Source organism: Haliotis cracherodii, unplaced genomic scaffold, assembly GCF_022045235.1.
Source record: "Haliotis cracherodii isolate W230 unplaced genomic scaffold, xgHalCrac1.p SCAF_2, whole genome shotgun sequence".
NCBI lineage: Eukaryota > Metazoa > Mollusca > Gastropoda > Lepetellida > Haliotidae > Haliotis > Haliotis cracherodii.
Window position 1 is genome coordinate 51,219,739 of NW_027266275.1, and position 20,073 is coordinate 51,239,811.

General features: G+C 42.1%; 1 protein-coding gene across 2 annotated transcripts in view; it reads left to right on the forward strand.

Moving 5' to 3' along the window:
- The window catches only part of LOC139469229 (cGMP-dependent protein kinase 1-like), a 102,993-nt gene that overhangs the window by 49,585 nt on the left and 33,335 nt on the right, over positions 1-20,073 (forward strand). The window contains exons 5-10 of one of the 2 annotated variants that reach the window (XM_071251367.1): positions 4,984-5,047; positions 6,517-6,594; positions 7,251-7,345; positions 7,699-7,767; positions 14,783-14,860; positions 16,839-16,913. In XM_071251367.1, coding sequence (XP_071107468.1) covers positions 4,984-5,047; positions 6,517-6,594; positions 7,251-7,345; positions 7,699-7,767; positions 14,783-14,860; positions 16,839-16,913 — 459 coding nt within the window. The remainder of the gene's footprint in view (positions 1-4,983; positions 5,048-6,516; positions 6,595-7,250; positions 7,346-7,698; positions 7,768-14,782; positions 14,861-16,838; positions 16,914-20,073) is intronic. The other variant, XM_071251368.1, reaches the window with a different exon arrangement.

The window sequence follows — 20,073 nt, forward strand, 5'->3', positions numbered from 1 at the left end:
GCTTGGTGTCATGTAGAGAGAGGTGCTTGGTGTCATGTAGAAAGAAGGGCTTGGTGTCTTGTAGACAGAGGTGCTTGGTGTCATGTAGAGAGGTGCTTGGTGTCTTGTAGAGAGAGGTGCTTGGTGTCATGTAGAGAGGTGCTTGGTGTCATGTAGAGAGAGGTGCTTGGTGTCATGTAGAGAGGGGCTTGGTGTCATGTAGAGGGAGGTGCTTGGTGTCATGTAGAGAGAGGGGCTTGGTGTCATGTAGAGATAGGTGCTTGGTGTCATGTAGAGAGAGGGGCTTGGTGTCATGTAGAGAGAGGGGCTTGGTGTCATGTAGAGAGGGGCTTGGTGTCATGTAGAGAGGGGCTTGGTGTCTTGTAGAGAGAGATGCTTGGTGTCATGTAGAGAGAGGTGCTTGGTGTCATGTAGAGAGGGGCCACATGTCATATGAAGAGGGGGCAGCTTGTTGTCATGGAGAGAGGGGCTTGGTGTCATGTAGAGAGGGGCCACATGTCATATATAGAGGGGGCAGCTTGTTCTCATGGAGAGAGGGGCTTGTTGTCATGGAGAGAGTGGCTTGGTGTCGTGTAGAGAGGTTTTTCTTGTCATGGAGAGAGGGGCTTGGTGTCATGTAGAGAGGTGTTTGTTGTCATGGAGAGAGGGGCTTGTTGTCATGTAGAGAGGGGCCACATGTCATATAAAGAGGGGCAGCTTGTTATGGAGAGAGGGGCTTGTTGTCATGGAGAGAGTGGCTTGGTGTCGTGTAGAGAGGTTTTTGTTGTCATGGAGAGAGGGGCTTGTTGTCATGTAGAGAGGGGACACATGTCATATAAAGAGGGGCAGCTTGTTATGGAGAGAGGGGCTTGTTGTCATGGAGAGAGTAGCTTGATGTCATGTAGAGAGGTGTTTGTTGTCATGGAGAGTGGGGATTGGTGTCATGGAGAGAGTGGCTTGATGTCATGTAGAGAGGTGTTTGTTGTCATGGAGAGAGGGGCTTGGTGTCATGTAGAGAGGGGCCACATGTCAAGTGTCATGTAAAGAAGGGGCTTGGTGTCTTGTAGAGGGGCTTGGTGTCATGTAGAGGGGCTTGGTGTCTTGTAGAGGGGCTTGGTGTCATGTAGCGAGGCGCTTGGTGTCATGTAGAGAGAGGGGCTTAGTGTCATGTAGAGAAAGGGGCTTGGTGTCATGTAGAGAGAGGGGCTTGGTGTCTTGTAGAGAAGGGCTTGGTGTCATGTAGAGAGAGGGGCTTGGTGTCTTGTAGAGAAGGGCATGGTGTCATGTAGAGAGAGGCTTGGTGTGGTGTAGAGGGGGGCTTGGTGTCACGTAGAGAGAGGCTTGGTGTCATGTAGAGAGAGAGAGGCTTGGTGTCATGTAGAGGGAGGCTTGGTGTCATGTAGAGAGAGGCTTGGTGTGGTGTAGAGGGGGGCTTGGTATCATGTAGAGAGAGAGAGAGATGCTTAGTGTCATGTAGAGAGAGGCGTGGTGTCATGTAGAGAGAGGGGCCTGGTGTCTTGTAGAGAGGGGCTTGGTGTCATGTAGAGAGAGGCTTGGTGTCGTGTAGAGGGGGGCTTGGTGTCATGTAGAGAAGGTCTAGAGGTACTGAACCTGGCGTTGTGTGGAGAGAGGCTGTTGAGGTCAGACCAGTTGTGTAGTGGGGAGGTGGCCCAGCTCTTGATGCCTTGTAGCAGATGCCTATGTCAGACTAAGGAGTGGTAGTCTAGTGAGCAGCTCCAGCACACAGATAATCACCACACAACTTTCCGAGCTCTCCATCCTTTTGCTCTACTCTCTACACAGATAGTTCACATGAATAAGCATCAACAAGTGAATATTGATTTGTCTATAATCAGTTTTATAGAGGATCCCTTTCATAGAAATACAGTGCATGAATACGTGAAATTGTTTTATGGATTACAACTTCATTTATTCTTTATAACAATGTTTCGAGCAGCTTCTTGCAGCTTCATCAGGTGAATATTGAGAAAGCGCATGGAGTTAATATACATACGTGAGGGTATGTTTGTACAAGGTAGGATTAATGTACAGAGGCAACAATATAGTGACAAAGTCAATGAGATTAACAGGAAAGAAGCCAATCAAGTACAGTGAATGTTTCCTGATGGGGCTGGGTGAATAACAAGGTGTGGACTATGGTAACACCATTTGTGGTTTAAGATATTAAAGCACAGTAGAGTACACGCTGGGTAGGCAGATGCCTCTGTTAATGGTCGGCTTGTATGTCTGGATTTCAATAAATTCTTGAAGTTTCCTCTTTTTCCAGTGACCAATCTTGGTTTGTTGCCAGGAAATATGTTAGTCAGGATTTTTGTTGAGATGTTCTGAAATGTCAGATTTCATGTCAGATTTTTCAACACAGGTCTATTATTCTGGTGCTATTGGGAGTCACTACACAGTCACTGTACTTAATTGGTTCTCTCCTGTTAATCTCCTTGGCATCGAGATTATTGTTATCTTTGTGCATTAATCCTGCCTTGTGAAAGCATATCATCATGTATATATATTAGCTCAATGCGCTTTTCCAGTATTCACCTGATGAAGGGGCTAAAAATGTCTCTGAAATATCGTTACAAGAAGAAAAGAAGATGCTTCCATAAAAAACATGTCATTTATTCATGTTCTAAATGGCTGTCAAAGGCTTAATTCAGTGCATATTCAAATCCAACGTCACAAGGCAGCAGTTGACAGTGTGTAAACCTGTGGCATGTGAGGTGTCTATGAGGCACATGAGGCTGAGGCTTGAAGTGCTGTGCCTCCTGGCATGCACTGTGGTGACTGACACCCTTGCCTGACCGTTTGTCAGCAGCCATCACAGATATTAATGTGATTCCATAGCCTGGCCTCACACTGTGTGGCCTGGAATCAGAAAATGGAAGTCTTTAATGAAATGTAGTATTTCATTACATTGTGAAGCACTTGCCGTGTGCTGTAATTATAGCTTGACATTCGGAGCGGGATCGGCTCAGGCATCACTGAATTGACTCTACTTGGACGTGAAGAGTGAATCAAACAATTGACGCTGCCACTAGTGCCTGACCACATAACTTTGTTAGCCCACGGTGGCTGGCCAGGGAGGATTACCAACTTTCTGACATTAATACTGCAGCACTTGGAGTCACAAAGACACTAATTCAACAAATCAACCATATCGCATCCCGTTCTATTGGTGGGAGAGGAGATAAGTCTACATGTGTCTCCCTGACATGATAACTGATGTGTGCCTTATGTTAAACCTCTCAGTAATAGAATGCATTTGAGTGTCAGGTTATAGTTTCAGTAATACAATGCATGTGTGTCAGGTCCTGGTCTGTATGTGGTGCTTCGGTACTGCTGAGATTCCTATCTATTTTAGAAATAAAGGATGAGTGGGAGTTATTTATCATACACATAAAACACTGCAAGGAGAATAAACCATGAGGGACGCAGCCTTTTTATGGATGTTGATAAAATGTACAATGGCTCTCCCTTGGGTACACTGTGGCTCTCCCTTTATGACATTGGGGCTCTCCCTTGATGACATTGGGGCTCTCCCTTGATGACATTGTGGCTGTCCCTTGGGGATGCTGTGGATCTCCCTTGATGACATTGTGGCTCTTCCTTGATGACATTGTGGCTCTTCCTTGATGACATTGGGGCTCTTCCTTGATGACATTGTGGCTCTCCCTTGTTGACATTTTGGCTCTTCCTTGATGACATTGTGGCTCTCCCTTGGGGACACTGTGGCTCTCCCTTGATGACATTGGGGCTCTCCCTTGTTGACATTGTGGCTCTTCCTTGATGACATTGTGGCTCTTCCTTGATGACATTGTGGATCTCCCTTGATGACAATGGGGCTCTTCCTTGTTGACATTGTGGCTCTTCCTTGTTGACATTGGGGCTCTCCCTTGATCCCATTGTGGCTCTCCTTTGATGACACTGTGGCTCTCCCTTGTTGACATTGGGGCTCTCCCTTGATGACACTGTGGCTCTCCCTTGTTGACATTGTGGCTCTTCCTTGATGACACTGTGGCTCTCCCTTGTTGACATTGGGGCTCTCCCTTGATCCCATTGTGGCTCTCCCTTGTTGACATTGAGGCACTCCCTTTGGGACAGTGTGGCTCTCCCTTTGGGATACTGTGGCTCTCCCTATGGGACACTGTGGCTTTCCCTTTGGGAGACAGTGTGGCACTCTTTTTGGGAGACAGTGACTCTCCCTTTGGGACATTGAGGATATAACCGTTGGTGACAATATGTAGCACAAGTGATCACACTGTTCAGTACAAACATTCAGTGACAAAGTGTTCCTGTAGTCTTAAGGAACTGACCGTTCATCTAGCTGATGCATTTTTGTTGCCAATTGTCATTCCATTGCCCAATGAAAAAGACATATTTTCTGGTTGGGATGATATGATGGCCTTTAAAGGTTACTTTTTGCCCTCAAGGTTGGACATGTCAGCATGCGTTAGTTCCACACTCAACAGTTCTTTGTCTGCTATATAGTTTTTTTCAGCTATCCTCTCAATTGCTCATCGCAGTACTCTTGAGCTGTTAGAAAAAACTGCAACAATTTTGAGGGACAGCTCCCTTGGCCTGCAGGTCTCAAGAATCAATACAGAGCTTTTCTCCATAGCAATTGCATGTGTTATTTTCCTTCACTGTCGTGGACCCATCATAGCTCGTTTTGTGCCACAGAGTGTATGTTACTTGGGGCAGAATCGGCTGCAATTGGACTAATATGCAGCCCAAATAAAGAAAGATGGAGTATATGGTAATATAAAGAAATGCAGAGTTAGAAAAAAATAATAAAGTAAAACAATTTAATAAAGAAAGATAGAATGTCTGAAATGATGAATTATCCCATCATAAATGTTGTATTTCCGGAAACATGTTTATCTCAATTGTTGAAAGCATGATTTAAAGTAGAGCTTATCTGATCATGATCTATGTACAGTGACAATTGATATGGTGAGATACTATGTTAATGTTTTTGATTGTTTCCAGTGTGCCTTTACTGAAGAATCTGCAGGTCGACAAGCTTGCCAAAATTGCTGATGTCTTGGAGATTGTAAGTAGTTCCAGTCAATCTGGGTCAATATCAGCTTTATATCAATGCATAAGGCAAAAGCAATGTTATTTCATGTTTTACAGATCTGTCTGGCAAATTTTAGCCATTCCCACCCCTCCCTCTTTACTCAAATATTGAACAAACTATGAACACCAGAAAGATGGGTGTGTATTACACAGAAGAAAATATTGTATAGGCCCCTTTTGGGGACAAAATGTAAATTTGGTATTTGTTTTTTTTATTGTGGTACTCAACTCATATATTCCATTTTTCATAATGTTTACAATTTCTCTTTGTTGTGACCCTTGTATTCTCTCAAATAATTTTTTTATTATTATTATTATGATATTATATAATCATATGACACATGTATCCAGGTACTAGTATCTGCTCAATTGAGGTTTTATTTGTTCCCTGACCAGTGGATCCGTTTGCATTCCATTTATCATTCTCAACTCCCTGGGGTGTATACAACCTGCCTATATCGGGTACCCATTACCTGCTAGGTGAACAGAGGCACATTTGAACTAAGTCACTTGTGCAGGGTGATATCACACGTTTTCACACGTTTCGGGTGTATGTACCTTTTTGTGTTTCCACCATCTGGTCCTCTACAATCGGATGAGTGGGTTCCTTTGAGTGCACAGGGTGTATGTACTGTACACTAGGGGTAGTCACAACACTGAAAACACCTGCAAACATTGTTGGTCCCAAGGCTGATTAACAACCTGGTCACTAGCGGGATACGATCTCAGCACTTGGCGCTTGCTAGCCTGACTTTTGACCACTTACCCACTCTGGCCCATGTGCCCCAAATCCATATTTGGCTCTGTAAACCGAGGAGCTGAACTTTGGCATTTAACAGTTTCTTTCTACTAACATCCTATTTTGTTCAAACCATTAGATTTTGGTGTTTAGTCCTTAATATTGATGCAGAAAATATTTCAGTAGCAATGCTGATATCAACCTTTTTTAAGCGAATATCTCTGTTGAGCTTTAAATTTGTTGACTATATATCCAGGTGAGCTACAACATATTTTCCCTCCCGCCTTTAGGTGTTTTTAGGGTATGAAATGTGGAACACAAGTAATTAAGTTTGTCTTGACTAATATAGCTCAGATAACAGTTTAAGGATGCACAAAAGACATAATATTTGATGCAGTAAAATTGCTTTTGCCTTTTGGGTGTAATAATGGCAGATGTTTATTTTCATAACAACTGACACAGACTCTGGAAGACATCCATTTTATTGAGGGTAAAATTAGGAACTAGAAGAAACCAGATGCATCTACAATTCTTATTGGCAGTAAATAATCGACTGGACAGTGGTATATATGTTTATTCCAGGTCTGTAAGTCGATTTGGAACTGACACCGAAAAGTTGACCTAATCATCTGTTATGTTCCTATTGCCAATACATGTGTGCATTTGGCCACCTACTCAGTTTGATGTGTCTGTTGTGTGTCCAGGACTTCTTCCACGAGGGAGAGTACATCATCCGGGAGGGGGCCAACGGGGACACATTCTTCATCATCAACAAGGGGGAGGTAAGTTTGCAAGTCCAGAGTTTCTACCAATGGAGTATGGTGGCTAGTTTAGAAAGCTGCCTACACATCAGAAGCCATGATTGAGTGAGTGAGTAGGGTTTTACACAGCTTTAAGCCCTATTCCAGCCATATCACAGGGTGCAGGAACAGCCAAAATGGGTTTCATACATGGTAATCATATCAGTCAGCAAAGCCAGGTTTCGGCATGACGTGCCAACACTTTAAAGATATCTGCTGGTGTTGTAAGCATCAGTATGAAACAGTAAAGCCGAGATCAGTCTAAGGTAAATCAAAGATATGATGCTGTATATAAAATTCTAGTCTGGACTAGAAAATCCAGTGATTGATATCATGAGCATTGATCCATGCATTTGAGATATGATGACATGCATCAACCAAGTCAGCAAGCCTGACCATCCAGTACCATTAGTCGCCTCTTGTGACAAGTATGGGTTGCTGAACACCAATTCTAACCTGGATCTTCACAGGTCGGTTCAAATATTGAAAAGTTAAATATCATTAATTATATATCTATGGGACACTGTTAACATGGTGGATTTTCATTAACAACCCTAATTTTGTTTCTTACCATGTAGTTTTGAATTTACAGATTAAATGTAGCCAGGCTTCAACTCAAAACCAAATGTCACTTGCAGGTGAAGGTCACGCAGAAAATACAAGGTTATAATGACCCTCGAGAAATCCGTCGATTGAAACGTGGTGACTACTTCGGTGAAAAAGCATTATTAAGGTAAAGAGGTATAACATACCAGTATATAATGCAAGTTCTTTTGCCGCCTCACAGGCTTCCATAAGCAGCACTCAATATTATCCCATTGTCATATGATATATTCTTCAAATCATGCTGCTTTATACAATATGTATAATGATCGTATCTTTGTTATCGTCCTGTAAACTCTTGAAGAGTCATTTTGCTAGAGCCAGTAAGCAGAGATTGGAGCAGCCGTAAATCTAAGTCCAGCATGTCATTTTTTGATGTTCCATATATCTGAAAAAGTGTCAGGTGCGTAATTATCGCTCATGTGTATATTTGAGTATTCCCTGTAAACATGAGCTGTAAATGATTCATGATATTCATTGTAGCGAGGACTGCCGGACAGCTAGTGTGATAGCCCAGGCCCCTGGAGTTGAGTGTCTTACTGTAGATCGAGAGTAAGTATACACTGTCCTGTCTTATAGTAGATTGAGAGTAAGTATACACTGTCCTGTCTTATAGTAGATTGAGAGTAAGTATACACTGTCCTGTCTTATAGTAGATCGAGAGTAAGTATACACTGTCCTGTGTTATAGTAGATCGAGAGTACGTATACACTGTCCTGTGTTATAGTAGATCGAGAGTAAGTATACACTGTCCTGTGTTATAGTAGATGGAGAGTACGTATACACTGTCCTGTGTTATAGTAGATCGAGAGTAAGTATACACTGTCCTGTGTTATAGTAGATGGAGAGTAAGTATACACTGTCCTGTCTTATAGTAGATGGAGAGTAAGTATACACTGTCCTGTGTTATAGTAGATCGAGAGTAAGTATACACTGTCCTGTGTTATAGTAGATAGAGAGTAAGTATACACTGTCCTGTGTTATAGTAGATCGAGAGTAAGTATACACTGTCCTGTGTTATAGTAGATCGAGAGTACGTATACACTGTCCTGTGTTATAGTAGATCGAGAGTAAGTATACACTGTCCTGTGTTATAGTAGATCGAGAGTACGTATACACTGTCCTGTGTTATAGTAGATCGAGAGTAAGTATACACTGTCCTGTGTTATAGTAGATCGAGAGTACGTATACACTGTCCTGTGTTATAGTAGATCGAGAGTACGTATACACTGTCCTGTGTTATAGTAGATCGAGAGTACGTATACACTGTCCTGTGTTATAGTAGATCGAGAGTACGTATACACTGTCCTGTGTTATAGTAGATGGAGAGTACGTATACACTGTCCTGTGTTATAGTAGATTGAGAGTACGTATACACTGTCCTGTGTTATAGTAGATTGAGAGTAAGTCATGGTCATTATACACCGCATACAAGAAGAAGTCATCTTCATGAGAAAGTGAGCTGGTTGTACAATACTTACAGCAACACTCCAGTCATGTCATGGACAGGACCCCTAGAATTGACTCCACCTATACTGTGTCCTGTGTGGGGAATCAAACCTGTTTTATTGTTGTGAAGAATGAACATGTAAAAGCTCAAGGCTACTGTCAAACCCATCCAACAGAGTGTGTCACCTCTGTATGTTTGAAAATAGCAGGATGCTTTTAAATGACAATGTGTATTTTTTTATCGTGTAATAATGTGAAAAATATTGGTTCAAATGGCCCTTGTTTAATGAAGCACCGACTGTTTGAAATCACCCACCCTCTTCACAGTGCCTTATGTTAAAATTAATCCAGCAGACAACGCTAAGCAGCTTAAAAACAATTCAGCAGGCTAAAGGTTAACAACTCAAATGGTTCAAATTTCACAATATTTCGGATTGATTAACTCTCAGTGATTAACTCAATTCTCGGCATGTGTCGTGGCTGTGTCAAATGTGAAGGTCATTTGGGAAGGCGTTTACTCATAAACTAGTTTCTTTCAAAAAGTATTGGCAGTTTGACATGGAGACTTCATAGTGGGTACCCCACCTAAGTTCACAAAACATATGTGATTGGATGACCATGAAGGTTGGACCAATGTCACTCACTGTCAGCTGGGTTTGAAGCCAGCTTGTTTACAAGATATCTAGAGAATTAATGATTGGAGTTTGATGAAACTTAATATACACAACCTCTAAGGTGGGTTCTTGATAATATCAAATTTGGGGTGATCTCCAGGTTCATGAAAATTCAATTTAATTCATGAAAAATCAGAATATTTTTCCGTCAGTTAAAAATGAACTCCAAGTATCTGACTCACCACCTGTCATATGTATTTGTGTCGGATGTCAAGTATGCTTTGAGGGTCATTCACTCATGAAATGACTGGTAAAATGTTTCATTTGGAAAGTGTTTTTTGTAAGGTTTGAAGACTGTTTATATGTAATATGGCCAGTTTTCAACAAGTGATGGTCTCACATGTGATTGCAGATGTTGAAGGTCAAGGTCAGTCAGTGAGCAGTAGACGTCTCGAAAAGCTTGTGTATAACACAATATAGTGAGCATTTATGATTAAAATTTCAGAAATCTTGTATACATGATCTCCAAGTGGTTCATTACTGAGATTGAAGGTCAAGGTCATTAAACAGGAAGTGATGTTGTTGAACCAGAAGTGCTTATGACTTGGTGATTATGGTAGCTGGAGGAATAGGCTTTACTGTTTCAGATATGTACTGCATTGGCCATTTGTTTTCACAAAAGGGTAGAGGTACTGAAGTGAAAGTGCTCATATCATAGCATAACATAGATGGGGGCATGAGAACTTTTAACTGAGAACTTCTGTTTCAAAGTTCATTGGACATGTGTTTTCTGAAGTTTGAAGTGATGTTATTAAACTGTAAGTGCATATACCTTTGTAATTATGTAGTTCGAGGCATAAGCTTTTCTGTTTCAAAGTTTTCAAAGTTTTTCTGCAGAAATATTTCTTAAACCAAACCTTGTCCTGCAGGGCAGGTAGATATTAGTTGTTACTTGTCCTGCAACTTTCGCTATTAAATTTGGTACACTTTTATGTTCTCAGTTATTTTGACCATTTTTTGGAATTAATTTTTGAGTTGAGGGTATGTACCAGAGACAGTTGTACACTGTCACTGTTAACTCCATTCATCTCATTCAAAGTCAATGTTTTTGTTTTTTTACAGTCATATAGGTTTTTTTAAAATAAATTCATTTTTTGGCCTGTTTGGTATTCAAAACATGTTTTTTCATGTCAACCCCACCCTTCCAGATTAAAAACAGCCATTCACTTTTACTTTGACATGTGAGAATCAGTAACATATACCAAATTCATTCCATTTTGAATAGAAATGGCCTAGTAATGACCATAAGATGTTTTAGCTTTCAGTGCGGTCTAAGTGCAAGGGTCAAATTAAGGTCAAAATTCAAAATATCGTGGGGGAAAAAATCCAAAACCTATATGTTGAGCCCCATTAGTAACAACACATATGCCAAATTTCATACCATCTTGAAAATGGCTGAGTAATTGCTCTAAATGGGATTTTCCATATTGTTACCACAGTAGCCATATTGAAAATCAGATCTGAATCACCATGACATAGAGAATATTTTATTGAAACCTTCGAAGATGAGGTACTGACATAAAGAATATGAAAACCTTAGACAAAGACATATTCACACCTCAATATGGATAAATATGTTCAATACTGCTCATTATTCTGAGCTGGAAGCTACTGAAATGGACACCTAGTGGTCTTCATTTCTGAAATTCCATGACATTGTTCTTGTCCTGTGCTGTACAGAATCCTCCCAACTGTCAGTCTGTTTTGAAGCCATTCTTCATCTGTGATTGGTCTGTCATTGCTCTTGAAAGGGAAGCATCCCTTCCTCCCAACAAGTATCACATTAATCAAGTGCCGGAGAAATTGGTTTTATTGCATGCCTAGGAGACATTCTCCCAGATCCTTCAGAGATGTGAATGTGAGACTGCTCCCTAATGGTGGGGGCTGTGTGCATTGTTGGCGTAATCACAACAATGCATGCACTGAGTAAACCGACATCACAATAACATAATCAAGCACTTCCTACGGAAGCTGAATTTCATTCAAGCTTTTAACTCTTATTGAAATGGGTGTTTCCAACCTGAACATTCTGGAACTCACAGCTCATAGCAGGAAATGGTTTATCAAAGTCTAATTTCATGTTGGCACTGCAACTTTTTCTCCCAAAGGAAATCAATATAAATTTCATCTCCAATCGGGCCATAAATGGCATTCATCGATCAGGCCATGAAAGAAGGCTTCAAAACATTCACTCATATTCAGATATACACTCTGTAAAACGTAATGCAGTTAGCCTTTATAAACATGGCCGCTAAAAGAGTGTCATTGAGATGCTGTGTGGCCTGCTGATGAACAAGTGCAAATCTATATAATACAATCCCAATTTCATGGCTGACGTGAGCAGTATTTGATATGCATGTTTATATAGCAGCCATAACATTTCCAAGTCAAATGATGAGATTTGACCGTGTACTTTCTGATCCGACGTCCACATGACCAAAGGGTTATCCCCGACAGCAAGCTGACAAAGTGAGGATGTCATCTATGCGATGACTCCACGCCCTGCTACATACTCCCACGACAACAGAAGGTATGTCCCAGGCTGCATAGTAGGGTACTGCTCAAACTTAATTTGAACGTGCTAAGCCCCACATTGGGACGTGAAATGTCTGGAACCCAATCAGGTAAGGATGTCATCTGAGGGATGACTCCGCACCCTGCTACACAGGGGTGACGCTTGGGTAGGCTGCATGCTGGTTTAGTGACAGCTAGTGTATAACTATCCAATCAGAAAGATGTATCATAAACTATTTTCACTTGCCACAGGAGATGACAGTGACCTCATACATGGTCAATGCAGTACAATTTAGCAACAGAAAAAAGCCTACACCACAAAGTACCACATTAAGTTATATACACTTCTGGTTTCATGTCATCCCTTACTGTTTTGGCCAATCAGGGCTAGAAAAATCCACTTTTCAGATTGTAATGATGAATGGTAGCATATGCAGGGCCAGCAAGACGTGAAGAAACACTCGTCCTACCAGGCGATCACATTTACTTCATTTTTATTGTATCAATTCATCTGTAATCTAATCTCTAATCGTTTTAACTAAAATATGCAGGATAATTTCAAACCTACAATATGTTTTCATTTCATGAGTCTTCAGAGTGATAATAACGAAATACATGTTGCTTATATGGGCCTCAAAATAAGTCTTCTGTTTATTGCAATATGAAAAATTTTGGCTTTCTTTAGACATGAAGCTTGTAAATTCTCAAAAAATGGCATATTTGCTCTGTAAACCTTTCCTCTGAAATTGATAGCCTGAGTTATCTGAACTTTGTGTCATTTTTATTCTTCAGTAATTGTTTAGAAAATATGTAATTCTGACATTAAATATCAATGTTGACGTCACTGTTTTGTAAGTATCTCTCTTTGTTGACATTTTAACCTGTTGACTACATATTCAGGTGAGCTACAGTGCCATGGCACTATTTTAGGGGGGCTTTTCCAGTTTCCACTTTTGGAAATCTGACTACTCATTTTTTGATACTACGGTTGCTGAGATATTTCATTTTACAGTAAGTACAGTAACATTATCCAACAATCACTGGCAACAAGCATGGTGAAGTCTGATCAAGCTTGTCAGATTTCTCTTGTTAGTAATTTGAAGAAGTGTCCTGGTTAAATTGGCATCAAGAATGATATTACTAGCCAGGGAATACAAGCAGGCAGATATTACTGTATATTGTAAGACATCATGTGAGGATTCCTGTTCTGGGACTGAACCTGTCCTCTGTCATCAGACACCTGCTGACATTGAATTAGCATGGCTTGTGCCGGCCACTGCTGTGTATGCCCATGTGAATGCAGCCTGTAATCACAGCAACCAGTGGGGCAGAGATGCAATCATCTCCTTGCAGTCATCCAGCAGAGATGGTTATTACAGTCAGCGTGGAATCAAAACATAAAATTATCTTCTGTCTGATTGGGGAAACCTTACTACATTCGACATGCACACATCTACGCTGCGGGTCTAAAGCAGTGCACATCAATATGTCTGATGGTAACGTTCTTGCACAATGACTAATTATCCGACCCTGTCTCGGTGGAGGATTATGACAACACTGATTCTACGTGTTGTTACTCAAATTGATCATTCGATAACACTGCATAATGGACAATTGATCACAGAGACAAGGCCACAGCCTCAATATGCTCAGATCCTGATCAATACCCAGTGTTCAGTCAATACATGGCCATAGTGGCAGACAAATGTTTCCTGTGATAGATCAGTTATGATTAGCAGGATTTACACCAGATGAAAATGTGTATTTATTATTTTGGCATTATGATCAAAATCAAATAAATGATTGTGCAGGGTGTGATGGTCAGGTTACTGTACCACTCTGTGGCCGTTCTTGTGACATACAGAGCATCACGCACACCAGTGAGATAAGGCCAATATCTTTGTAGTTTGGAACAAATTCTAAGAGCCAGACTAATGTGTTTGTGGGACAAAAAATTGAATGTATTTTGCCAAAAGGCTTTGTACAAAAGGAAACAAAGCTATTAACAAATGAGTATAGTCTATATTTTGGGGTTGTGACCCCAATACCTTACTGTATTGTGGTCCGGAGTTAAAACAAAAAATATAATTTTTATTTCATACTTTTTAATATATAACATTTAAAAGTACACTTACATATTGATCAAGAACATCAGTTATTCTCATTATTCTTTTAGAAATGAACCACTGAATGCAATTTTCCAGATTATTGAGGTAAAAATATATGTTTATTTTGTGTTGACAAGTACATTTCAATCAATTAACGTTTACTGCAAAAAGAGTCCAATTTGAGAAAAAACAGTGTAGGAGAAGTTTGGAGAATTTTCATGATATGTTATCTCTTCAACAACAATTAACAAGCTTGGGGACCCCACTGTTTTTATTCCATTGAGAATTCTAATTATCATTTCTCGTATCGTTATCATTTTATGCATAGGACCTACCTAAATGATCATTTTATTAATTGTTCTATTTTGAATGATTTGTCAAATATATATGTTTTAGTAATCCATACTTTCATCATTTTGTACAAAACAGACAAAAAAAGTTGTATGTAATGCATCTAGCGGACACTGAATGGTGACCATTTTGATCAGCATACATTTGACATCATTTTATACAGGAGTTTCTTTTTCAAATGGTCAGGAGATAGCCCAGTGGGTGGAGCATTTTCTTGTCACGCTCTGGACCCAGGTTCAATTTCCCACCTGGCAACTGTGTTCATCTGAGCGTTCTAGTTCCCCACCATGACATGGCTGGAATATTGCATAAAACCATCATCACTGATTTGATCAAATAAGTATGTGACAAGCAGCAACAACTCAGTTTACAATGATATAGAAGTTGCTATTTGTTAACATATAAAAATTGTCCATGTTTGTTTACCATGTAGAAGTGACTGTGTTTGAAGGTGCTCATCCTGTTCTGCAGGTCTTTCACCCAACTTATAGGTGACGTGAATGAACTGAAGAATCGGGACTATGGAGATGAAGCCCGCGGTGCTCAAAGGTGAGTCCCTCAACTCTTTCCTGTCTTCGCTTTTCTCGTGCAGTTAAATGTTCCACCCCTTCACAATGCTTTCATTTTGTCTCCCAGTGTTGTTGTGTCATTAAAAGGTGTGCAAGCATTTCACTTGAATATATGTGTTTGATGTTATATGACTACTTTTCTGCACAGTTTACAGTTAATATCAACTCACCCAATGATTCTGGCCCCTCCACCACATACACCACTCCTTCCTTTCCCAATCATACTGGCCCCTCCACCACATACACCACTCCTTCCTCACCCATTCATACCAGCCCCTCCCACCACATACACCCTCCTTCCCCACCCAATCATACCAGCCCCTCCCACCACATACACTCCTCCTTCCTCACCCAATCATACCAGCCCCTCCCACCACATACACCCTCCTTCCTCACCCAATCATACCAGCCCCTCCACCACATACACCACTCCTTCCTCACCCAATCATACCAGCCCCTCCACCACATACACCCTCCTTCCTCACCCAATCATACTTGCCCCTCCACCACATACACCCTCCTTCCTCACCCAATCATACCAGCCCCTCCACCACATACACCCTCCTTCCTCACCCAATCATACCAGCCCCTCCCACCACATACACTCCTCCTTCCTCACCCAATCATACCAGCCCCTCCACCACATACACCCTCCTTCCTCACCCAATCATACCAGCCCCTCCACCACATACACCACTCCTTCCTCACCCAATCATACCAGCCCCTCCACCACATACACCACTCCTTCCTCACCCAATCATACTTGCCCCTCCACCACATACACCCTCCTTCCTCACCCAATCATACCAGCCCCTCCACCACATACACCACTCCTTCCCCACCCAATCATACCAGCCCCTCCACCACATACACCCTCCTTCCCCACCCAATCATACTAGCCCCTCCACCACATACACCACTCCTTCCTCACCCAATCATACTTGCGCCTCCCCCACATACACCCTCCTTCCTCACCCAATCATACTAGCCCCTCCAACCACATGCACCCTCCTTCCTCACCCAATCATACCAGCCCCTCCCACCACATACACCCTCCTTCCTCACCCAATCATACTAGCCCCTCCCACTACATACACCCACCCCTCCTTCCTCACCCATTCATACCAGCCCCTCCCACCACATACACTCCTCCTTCCTCACCCAATCATACCAGCCCCTCCCACCACATACACCCTCCTTCCTCACCCAATCATACTAGCCCATCCCACCACATACACCCTCCTTCCTCACCCAATCATACTAGCCCCTCCCACCACATACACCCTCCTTCCTCACCCAATCATACTAGCCCATCCCACCACATACACCCTCCTTCCTCACCAAATCATACTAGCCCCTCCCACTACATACACCCTCCTTCCTCACCCAATCATACCAGCCCCTCCCACCACATACACCCTCCTTCCTCACCCAATCATACTAGACCCTCCCTCCACACACACCTCCTTCCTCACCCAATCATACCAGCCCCTCCCACCACATACACCCTCCTTCCTCACCCAGTCATACCAGCCCCTCCCACCACATACACCCTCCTTCCTCACCAAATCATATCAGCCTCTCCCACCACATACACCCCTCCTTCATCATACAAGATCATACAAGATGTTGCAATTAACTCCAAGGCCCAGACTTCACAACATTGCCTTCAGTTTGAAGACAATATTGGCTAACAGTCTATCCATTCTTGATTATTCCAATCCCGCTTGTCTCCCTGTGACATTATCAGGAGGTCCAGGGATGGCCATCGTACTGCTCCATACACCAATCTTCCTTGATCACCTTCTGTCCTGTCTTGGCACAGCATCAGGAGATACAGACACACATGCCAGTCAAATCCAGGACATTTGTCTTATTTCCAATTCCGTATACCATTGGTGAGTGTCCATCCACTCATGATCACTCCCAGTCTTATCTAATACTTTCCTGATCCTCAGGATTTCAAGCATCGCCAAGCCAATAAAAGAACATCAACGATCAGGTGTAGTTCGTATGGAGAAAGTTAATACAAAGTAATTCCTTGACATCTGTAGCTTGATTCTTGATCAGTAGAATGTCTTGGATGCCCTGCCTGTGGCTTGGGCTGCTCTCTCGCATGCTGCCTGACAGAGCTACATGTAGTCATGACCTACACTGTTCCTGCAAACATTACAGATATTAGTCATCTCTTTATTTTGTGAAATCCTGTGGTTATTGCTTACTTGTAAAAAGACTGCCTTTTGTAGGACACAATGAAATGGGATTGAACTGTGCATGTAGTGTTCCCCTCAAAGGCTGCTCTCACGGCTGGTGAGCATGTGACAGGCAGGTTAAGACTCTTTGACCCGGCTAATGCTGCCCTTGATCTGCCTCCAACAAGGCGGCCCCTCTACATGCATGTGGTGTGGATTGACCTGACCTCCTGTAATCCTAGGTCTTAAATACATTAGTAGATGGTTCTGGATTCAGTGGACCTGACAGGTGTTCTACCTCTTCACCAGACTCCCCATTATTTATCTCTCCTGATCAAAGAACCTTACATGTAATGGCTTGATCTTCATGCACACTTGTATGTTTGGATTTACTCAGTATGACAGTTAATAACCACCATCTGTCTTGTCAGCTATAACAAGATCTGTTAGATTCTGACTTGTTACTGGAAGATGGCCTGGGATGTCTCTTATGCAATTAGCAAAGTCAGCCAATTAACAGTCACTCAATCAATTGTAGGCAGTGAGAAACAAATAAATGATAGTTAAATTTGGTAAATCCCAAATTGGACATGGTAGAACAAGGCAGCATTGCAGTTTAGAAAGTAAATTTTGACAAGTTAATTTATCTAGAGATGACAATGAAAGTGATGGATGGGATATGCCTAGCTAGATTTCTCTGTCATTTGTATTTTCAAAAGATGAAATCGAATAGGGCAATTATTTGACATGGCTATCACTCAGGTGGTTTGAAAGAGCATGGAAACTGAAAAGCTTGTTGATAAAAACTTTAACCAGTTAACATTATTTTGTCTCAGAAATTGAAGTTCCCTGAAACTGTCACAGAAGCCATTTGTTTCATGAAGAATCCGTTGGCAGCTATACATCAAGCGAGTTATTCAAACTTTTCTTATTTCTTAATAGAACACTGCATAACTGTCCAGCACAGAGGCCTCTGTTACTTCCTCATGGAAGAAGCAGGTGGTCCCAGACTTCTGACTTATCAATGGTCTGCTGTGCTACTGTAGGTGATGTTTTTCCCTGTGTCTTGCAGCGAGAGGGCAGCGCCCACAGGGTCTAGTCAGGCCACGCCACCAAAGGCAACTGGTGTACTTATAAAGACTCTGAAGTAAACATGAACTTTGATAGCTCGTAGAAATATAGATCAACACATCTCAGTATGGACTGTAAGGTTCTTTTAGACAATATTGTAGAGTTGTTTACTTACTTTAGATAGTATTCTTCTATAGTTCTACTAAAACTAGTTTTGTTTCCTAATATTCAGGAGCCCTATGTCAATAGGGGTGCCTATGTCAATAGGGATGCCTATGGTTTAGTCTGAATTTGACAAACTGCGTTGCACTTTCACGCATTGTGAGGACATCTCAGGGATATCACATCAAGTATAGCTCCACCTTGAGGAAGTGGAACTGATGAGGTTTTGAGTGACCTTCATGGAGGTCATGTCACTGAATGGTCCTTTCTAAGGAAGTTCAACTTTGCATACAGAACCAACCCTTGGTATTTTGGGACATTTCATTCACACTAGATTTTAATCATATTTGCATCTTTGTAATCAGTTTAATTAAGCAGAGAACATTTATTGTGTAAACGTTTGTGGTCATGACACAATCTATTATTGATGCATATGATTGTTTTTCATGTAACAGGCTGCAAAATTAGTGTATGTGGAACAATGTCAGTTGTCCCTGATGCAGATATGTCATGTTGCATGGATACAAAACCTCACAATATGCTACTGGTACAAAAATTGCAGTGTGGGATTCTCCAGTAAATGATCAAACCTAGTGTATTCTTGAGAAGTTTAAAACACATCTCAGCTGTGTGCACTCTTTAAAATGTCAAAGCATTATGCTGTTGCATAAAAGTCATGTATAAATTTTCCCCTAATATTAAAAAATTGATGAGCTTTGCCTTGCTGCAATGTGAGATGCACATTGTAAGGTAAGCTTGCTTGTTCTGTTGATGGATACCTGTATGGCAGTTACAACACACTCCTGTGATAGGCCAGGGCTTCAGTTACAACACACTCCTGTGATAGGTCAGGGCGTCAGTTACAACACACTCCTGTGATAGGCCAGGGCTTCAGTTACAACACACTCCTGTGATAGGTCAGGGCGTCAGTTACAGCATGCTCCTGTGATAGGCCAGGGCGTCAGTTACAGCATGCTCCTGTGATAGGCCAGGGCGTCAGTTACAGCATGCTCCTGTGATAGGCCAGGGCTTCAGTTACAACACACTCCTGTGATAGGTCAGGGCATCAGTTACAACACACTCCTGTGATAGGTCAGGGCGTCAGTTACAGCATGCTCCTGTGATAGGCCAGGGCCTCAGTTACAGCATGCTCCTGTGATAGGTCAGGGCCTGAGTTACAACACACTCCTGTGATAGGTCAGGGCCTCAGTTACAACACACTCCTGTGATAGGTCAGGGCCTCAGTTACAACACACTCCTGTGATAGGTCAGGGCCTCAGTTACAACACACTCCTGTGATAGGTCAGGGCGTCAGTTACAACACACTCCTGTGATAGGTCAGGGCGTCAGTTACAACACACTCCTGTGATAGGCCAGGGCCTCAGTTACAATACACTCCTGTGATAGGTCAGAGCCTCAGTTACAGCATGCTCCTGTGATAGGTCAGGGCGTCAGTTACAACACACTCCTGTGATAGGTCAGGGCGTCAGTTACAACACACTCCTGTGATAGGTCAGAGCCTCAGTTACAGCATGCTCCTGTCATAGGTCAGGGCGTCAGTTACAACACACTCCTGTGATAGGTCAGGGCGTCAGTTACAACACACTCCTGTGATAGGTCAGAGCCTCAGTTACAGCATGCTCCTGTGATAGGTCAGGGCGTCAGTTACAACACACTCCTGTGATAGGCCAGGGCCTCAGTTACAACACACTCCTGTGATAGGTCAGGGCGTCAGTTACAACACACTCCTGTGATAGGCCAGGGCCTC